The sequence below is a fragment of the Drosophila ficusphila genome, unplaced genomic scaffold, assembly GCF_018152265.1.
Source record: "Drosophila ficusphila isolate 14025-0441.05 unplaced genomic scaffold, ASM1815226v1 contig_414, whole genome shotgun sequence".
Lineage (NCBI taxonomy): Eukaryota > Metazoa > Arthropoda > Insecta > Diptera > Drosophilidae > Drosophila > Drosophila ficusphila.
This window is the reverse complement of record NW_025064328.1, coordinates 2079162-2086280: the sequence shown is the minus strand read 5'-3', so window position 1 is coordinate 2086280 and position 7119 is coordinate 2079162. Positions and strand designations below refer to the sequence as shown.

Genomic DNA, 7119 nt, shown 5'->3' with positions numbered 1-7119 from the left:
GAACTGACCGCTTTCGCTTTATAATTTGACAATCAATTGACAGTTCGTTGGGTAAACAGGAAAACAGAAAAACACAAATTCAAACACGCACTCGCCAAACGCAGAAATATGCAACAAAGCCCTCGACAATAAAAATATAGAATAAAATATCAAATAACTTGGCAAAAACTATTCGAGAGCAAATTGCGTTGGCCAACTTGGATTTCGCCATGACATTAGTTGAGTGCCGGAAACTGAGTGCTTGTGTGCGCAGCTGGGGTTACCAATTCAACCTTTTGGGATTGTCACTTGATGTGGAAACTAAGGATTCGCTAGAGATAGTGTAGGGTATAGGGGAGCGTTTATTAGAGTATTAATTGGTTTCATCGAAATGTAGATCAACATTTTTGACAAGCCCTAATATGTTTATATTAATTCCCGCAAAATAGCTTCAGTAAAAGTCCAATTTACAACATATTATTATTTTCATTTTAGATATTTCAAAAACTAAACACGAGTCTTTATAGCTAGACTTTCAAAACAATCTTACAGATGCAGACAATTAATTTCAGATGGATCTGAAATACTTTCAGATGTTTTCGCTATCTGTACCTCAAGCCAATGATGTCCAAGATGTCCTCTTTGGTGAGCTTATCCTCTTCGACCTTTTGAGGTTGCGGAGGTGCCACTGGAGGCTTTGCAGGAGCAGGAGTCGGAGTAGGTTTGTTGGGCAGAACGGGGGGCTTGGGAAGAGGAGCCGGCGGAGCAGCTGCAGGTTGATTAGAATGGTGTTGTTCCTTGACAGTGATTTGAAACTTTGTCTTGGACTTCTCAGCCATAACCACAACGAGAGGTGGCTTGGTTTCCTCACTGGAATGGGGCGGAGATGGATCTTTCACCCAGCAGCGATACGTTTCCAAGGAGACGCCTGGAGGTGGTGGCTTCGATAGAAGGTCCTCACTTTCGCTTTCAATTTCGCTTTCTACCTTCTGTAGATCCTTCTCATCCAGTTTCTGTGGCTCCGGAACCTCTTTTTGCGGCCTAAAAGGAGTCAAGTAGGTGGGGATGTGTGGACAAGCATGCTGTGTGATATCGCAGGTGCATTCGGACTGGACCTCCTGCTCCTCAGCCTGCTCCTCTTCCACTTCTTCCAGCTTCTCTCTTGCCTTCAGCCTGGCCATCCTCTCAACACTGCTTCCCCGGAAGGGACCCACATAGCAGAAGTCCGTGTCTTGGTCCTCCACTCCCGTCTTGGAAATCCGCTCGCCCAGGTGCTCCTCCTCAGCCAAACCATCGTCGTATTTCGGACGACAGGTGCACACTTTGCAGGTGCAGGTGCACTCTGAGTCGCAGGATACGTCTTCCGTGGAACAGGGTGGACACACCTTATCCATGGGTGGAAATGGCACTTGGTGCTCGGGAAAGTCTTCGTCCTCCTCGGTGAACGGCAGCCAGCGGCAGATGAACGGACCCTGGCTGCACTCCGCCGTAATCTCCGGGGATTCGCGTGCTTCTCCCGGTTCCCTGCAACATCGCAGATGCGGACAGTTGCACTTGCGATGGGAATCCGATTCGGTGCTGCTAGCTTGGGTCGAGTGCTTCAGGCTGTAATTGTGTCGCGATGAGGCGGTACTAATTGCCACCGAGTTTGCCTGTGTCACCACTCGAGTGGAAGTTTTCGAGTATGCACTACTTTGAGCCATAACCTGCCGGGAGTAGAGCACCTCCATCTGGACAGTATTCGATGAGGCCGTGTTCGAAATCGCTTGCGATTGGGCGGCCGTGTGCTGTCCGCAGGTGCAGACCTGATCGTCCGCCCACACGAATCGTGTCTGCAGGACATCGTAGAGGTTCTTGTAGACGCACTCGATCCTCTCCTCGAACTGCATCTCCTCGGAGTGCATGAGTCCGGCGAAGGCGGCATGGATTTGCGCAGTGCGTCGAGCGGCATGCAACCAGAGGCACTCCGTGTCGTGCGACATGTGTTCCAGCAGAGAGGCGTAGCGACGGCCCTCAGTTCCAGTGCCGTGGTAAAAGGCCTAAAAAATATAAATATAAATAATATAAACATAAAAAGAAATTATATTTTCATTTCAGAAATCTTTTTTTTGAAGAAATTAAATTTCTGCAACAGCGATAACTAATAGTTAAACCATCCCTAGATTTATTCACAATTTTTTCTCCAGTACCTCTTTATAATACACCTCTATTTTTAATCCCCTACCTTAAAGGCCCGCTTAACAATCGCATAGGCCATCTGGGCGTCCATTCGGGACATCTGCGCCTCGAAAGCCAGTCCGTGCAGGAAGCTCTCCTTGGCGAAACGCTTCCTTGGCACTCGATCGATCTGCTCAACGACCTCTCCGTAATGCTTCAGGGACCGCTTGATAACCTCCGCACTCCGCTTGACCTCCCAGGGTTTGAGTCCGCAGATGCGCATCACCTTCATCACGCTGTCGGTGACGTCATCGATGTCCTGTCGGTGGTACATTGCAATAAGCTCCGCATTACCCTCGCCACAGTCCTTCCTATCCGGCAGGTGGCACGGACACTTGGGCGGCATTGGAGGAATCGTTCGCGACGTTTCGGTCGAAAACATAATGGCTTAATTTTGGATTTACAAAATAATACAACTTTGAGTAGCTTTGGTGAGATGATTTGGATTGGTGTTTCTCTACCTACTTTTTTTTAAGAATAAAAATTAAATTTTAGATAAATTTATATGAATTCAATGATTTAAATACCCGATTTAAGTAGTAAGACACAAAGGAAAATAAAATTAAAATTATTGCGGGAGTATAACTCGATGATTAGATACTTTGTGGTTTTACAGCATATAATATTACCAGTGAAAAAAAGAATAAAATGAATTTGAATATTTTTTTTGTATTTGTGTTCCATACACCTACAGGAATTCAATAATTAAATTAAGACAATGGCACCAGTTGCGGTCTATTTGGCATGGGATGGGAAATGGGATCCCCTGGTTATGTTCTGAATCACCTGCCGCTGGGACTCGTCACACAGGCGACAGATTTCCCTGACAAGTGAATCGCTGCATTTCTGACGTTCCGCGGTCTCCGATACTTTTTCGAATCGGGGAGAATGCATATTCATCACAAAACCAGCACGCATGCTGATGTCGATATTTGTTTACCCAACAATTTCTGTCCCGCCCGCGCACCACGGACTGCATGTTTGCTGCCTGATTTACTACTGTTAATTTGAAATACTTTTATGATGCATTCCAAGCGGAAATGCACTGGGGACAAGATACACATTTCAACAAGCGACTGCGCAAAAACAACAAACAAAAGTGAGGGCCTCTATATCTCATCCAATATATAGTGCTCTCCAAGAGAAGACTTAAGAAAACAATGTCTATGTTAAGTGAGGTTGGAAAATAATGAATATTAAATACCCTAAAAATAAATAGTATTTGTTATGACAATATATCAATGCTAATTATGCTTAAATCGGAAAAAATACTATTCTATTAAATAAAACAACTTCTTGGTTTTGATATTATTAATCATATTATTATCGTCTTTTATCTTTATATTCCTATTTTTCCTATTTTAAGCACCGAATGTAATACATTAAGTCGAACATACATTTTAAATAAGAGAGCCCATAAATATTCATATAACATAAATGGTTCAGTTAGTTACTGTCACTCTGGACACAACTCCATCAAGGTCTGTCCCGCGTAAAAAGTGAATCAAAGTCTGAACAAATATTGTCATGCGGTCGTGACAAATATTTACATAGTTGGCGGGCCAAAGAATCCCGGGAAAGGTGAAATGCGGCTCCCCGTGCCCAAAATAAAATCAAATGAAATGAAAATACGACTGAAACAAAACGAACAGCACCGGAACGGAAAATGCGGGCACATTGACAGTGCGGGCGATTGATTTTTCCTGTGTTTGAATTTGAATTTCTGCTGCCGGGGGCCCAAGTAACGCCGAGGGTCGTTTTTCCGGGCCGATCTAAAATTAATGCATTGCAAATAGATGGCGCTGCAGTTGTCAGCCAGGCGGATAGACAGTCCGTAATTCCCGGGGATGGGGAGTCATTCGAGACGGACAGAATGAGTTTAATTGTTGACCTTAGCTATTAGCCCCTGTCAAGGGGCCTTTGTTCGTGCGATTGTGTATCTGTATCTTTGTATCGTTGAATCGCTGTATCCCTGCACTGCATTGTTTAGTGGACTGACACACAGTCGCTTACGCATTTCGCAGTACGCTCGCAATTTATATGCAGAAAACACAACGCACATTTGCGAATGCTTCTTAGAATCCACTTCAGACGCTCAAAAACGCCTCGGAATGCAAAAGACGCTGACTGACAATCGGAGTTTCAGAGCTCCACAGTTTCTTTGTCGGCTTCGAGCCCCACAATTTATAATCGCATTTGTTTATGTTGCAGCAGCAGTATTGCTTTTGATTTCTGTTCCCCGCATTCCGGCCAAAGTACAGCTCATTATTATGGCCCGTGCATCGCCAGATTGTGAAATACGACAGGGAATCGGGGAATATAGGTATGCGTTTTATAAAGCACGAAGCCCCGGGGACCCAACCTGCAATAAAAGATGATTTTAAGACTCATAATGGAGCGACTAAGTATGTTATGAAAAGGGATTCCTCTGATAGATTTCGTAGTGCTCTACTAGTCAACATTGCATAAGTGGATGTAAACTAATCACAATTTTTCTTTTTCTAAGGATGACCTATAATAAAACCAACTCAAACAACTCAAGCTCATCCTGAATAAACAGTTTGGTAAAATTGCAAATTAATCCAGGGTAAACATAATGCTCATCCATAATTGATTTCTGCAAAAGATCTTTGTGCTGCAAATGTGTGTGCAGTTTATAAAGGTCAATGGTTGTGCAACAAGTGATTAATGCCCGTCGAACTGTAATAACATTTCTGATGAGTGAAGCACTCCGGTTGCAGGGCTCCATTTCCAGTTGCTCAATCAATGCCAGAGCCCCTCGATTCCCATGGAGACTTCAATTTATCACGCTTGATCTTGATTAAAAGTCCGCACCCGCACACGAGTTCCCCCTTCAAGAGATGGAGGGCCAGACAAGCCAATTATAGACAGTCAAAGCCCCGTGAAGATGCCAGCGATCCGATCCGACGAAGATCCCCGGCCTGAGCTGCTGAATGAAAACGAAATGGAAATTATAATGCGAGCAGCAGCAACACATAACAACTGCAATAAAGACATCAACAGTTCGGGGCATCAAAGAACCGGCTGGGCAAAAAACGTAAAGGAAAATGCAGCAGAAAAGGGGAAAATCTCTTATGGGATTTCCTAAAATAATATTAAAATTAGCAACGCAGCGAGGAAAATGGAGAGTTCTCTCCTCCGACTATAAATCCAGATCCGGGGGCACATCTTTAGTTTCGGGAGGAGTAGATCAATCAGAGCTTAGTGCCAGTAATTAGGAATGATGAATGTTCGATTTGCAGTGCAATATGGATGGGTTGTAAATAAACAGACAAAGAAAAAGCGATGTGGTCTTTAAAAAATAGGAAAACTAGAAAGCATAGGAATGCCATAAACAAAAGGGTAGGATAAAATCGGAAGAGTCAATTAAGATATTTGTGGATGTAGAGGAATTTCTTCTTTACACCATGCTTTCCATTTTTACAATGGGGGCCTTGGTTTCCTTATTAAATTTCTTCAAAACCAAAACTGCATTAGGGCAGCCCACTGTTGTAAAACCATATACCTATATATATGCTTACCTTGCCGCGTTCACACGCTCGATCCGATTCCGACCAGCAAACACAGAAATCCTACGGCTGGGGGTAATAATGTTAGCGCCATATTTGACCGCTCTGTTGGCCTTATCACGCCGGGCACACTAGTCAGCTCGAGTGACCACCACAAAGTTGCCTGACCACAGTACAGTGGGTCGAAATGGCAAAACTAAATAGTTTTCCATTGCAAAAATATTTTATTGGTTGCATGTTTTCAACCAGAAAATTATGGGAACACTTAAAAAACAGAGTTACTCTTAAACATTGATGAACCTTTAAAAACCATTTATTTGTATTTAGGTATTGTAATTATTAATTCCCAATTTATATATTATATATACGCTTGTATATGTTTACCTGCATTATTAAGTAGTAATAACAAGCTAAGAGGTTGGATCGTTTATTTCACTTATTATTCATTGCTGATTGTTTTTGTATGCCAGGAATCTACCTGTTGGCAAATTGAATCAGAGATAATCAATAAACTTGCAGCTTTCTCCACTGTGCACAGGTGCAATCGCCTGTGTGCCCCACACACGGGCGAACCACTTGGGGCATGGGCGGGATGGATGGCAGGTGCGGCGGGCATTTACAACATTTGCGGTCTGCAGGCATTTGCATTTTGCATTCGAATGGGCCACGCTACCGTACGGATATGTGTCTATAACAAAACAATTAGAAACTACGGAGCTCGGGCCTCCGCACTAAGTCCTCGGCGATTTGACGCTGATTTATGATTTGGGCGAAGGCGGAGCAGGAGGCGGGGGCGAGGGCTGTGGCAAAGTGGGCGGGGCCGCAGCTACGGAAACTCAAAGACAGGCACGTAGCAGAAGGCATAAGGCAGAAGGAGGGGATTAGCCATCGACCAAAAGGCAAATAAAAGAAACTTGGCACACACATAAAAAGCCAAGTCGAAAGCAGGGTGGTTGGTGGGTGGTTGGGTGGCTCGTGTGTGGTTGGATGTCTCCGTCATTTTGGCCACCCGGGGGCATAGTAAAATGCTAGTGAAACAATTATGCAATTACTTAATTTGATAGCCCAAGTGTGTCCGTGGGTTTTTCTATGTGTGTGAGTGTGTGTGCCCATGCAGGCCATCTCCCGCATTACGTATACGTAGCGTGGCCCACGGACTTTGCTTTGTGGCCTGTAATTGTTTCCACTGGCATTCTCGCACGCGCAGGAGTTGACCAACATTTGGCTCGCATTACCCGGGGTTATGAGTGCGGCAGAAGTTCTGCACTTTTTGCCTCATTAAATGCAAGTCAACAGCTATTCATTTCGGTTATATGTTTCCCCTTGGAAATTTACCTTTATCTGTGGCAATATTCATGTCAGCTTTTCGCCTTCCTGCTCTAATGCTGCTTAG

The 7119-nt window shown here is 44.2% G+C and overlaps 1 protein-coding gene across 1 annotated transcript; it reads right to left on the bottom strand.

The window, feature by feature from the left end:
• Positions 1-440: 440 nt before the first annotated feature.
• LOC108094964 (histone-lysine N-methyltransferase SETD1B) lies at positions 441-2646 on the bottom strand. Its single transcript, XM_017195827.1, has 2 exons — positions 2204-2646; positions 441-2018 (listed from the first exon to the last, which is right to left on the bottom strand). The coding sequence occupies exons 1-2, from the start codon at positions 2576-2578 to the stop codon at positions 582-584; spliced, it is 1812 nt and encodes a 603-aa protein (XP_017051316.1). The 5' UTR covers positions 2579-2646; the 3' UTR covers positions 441-581.
• Positions 2647-7119: the final 4473 nt, after the last annotated feature.

Bases quoted from the DNA above. Each gene is read 5' to 3' on its own strand.
- LOC108094964 (XM_017195827.1), bottom strand. From the start codon at position 2,578: ATGTTTTCGACCGAAACGTCGCGAACGATTCCTCCAATGCCGCCCAAG. The intron at 2,019-2,203 runs GTAGGGGATTAA...TATATTTTTTAG, and splicing joins TTGTTAAGCGGGCCTTTAAG to GCCTTTTACCACGGCACTGG.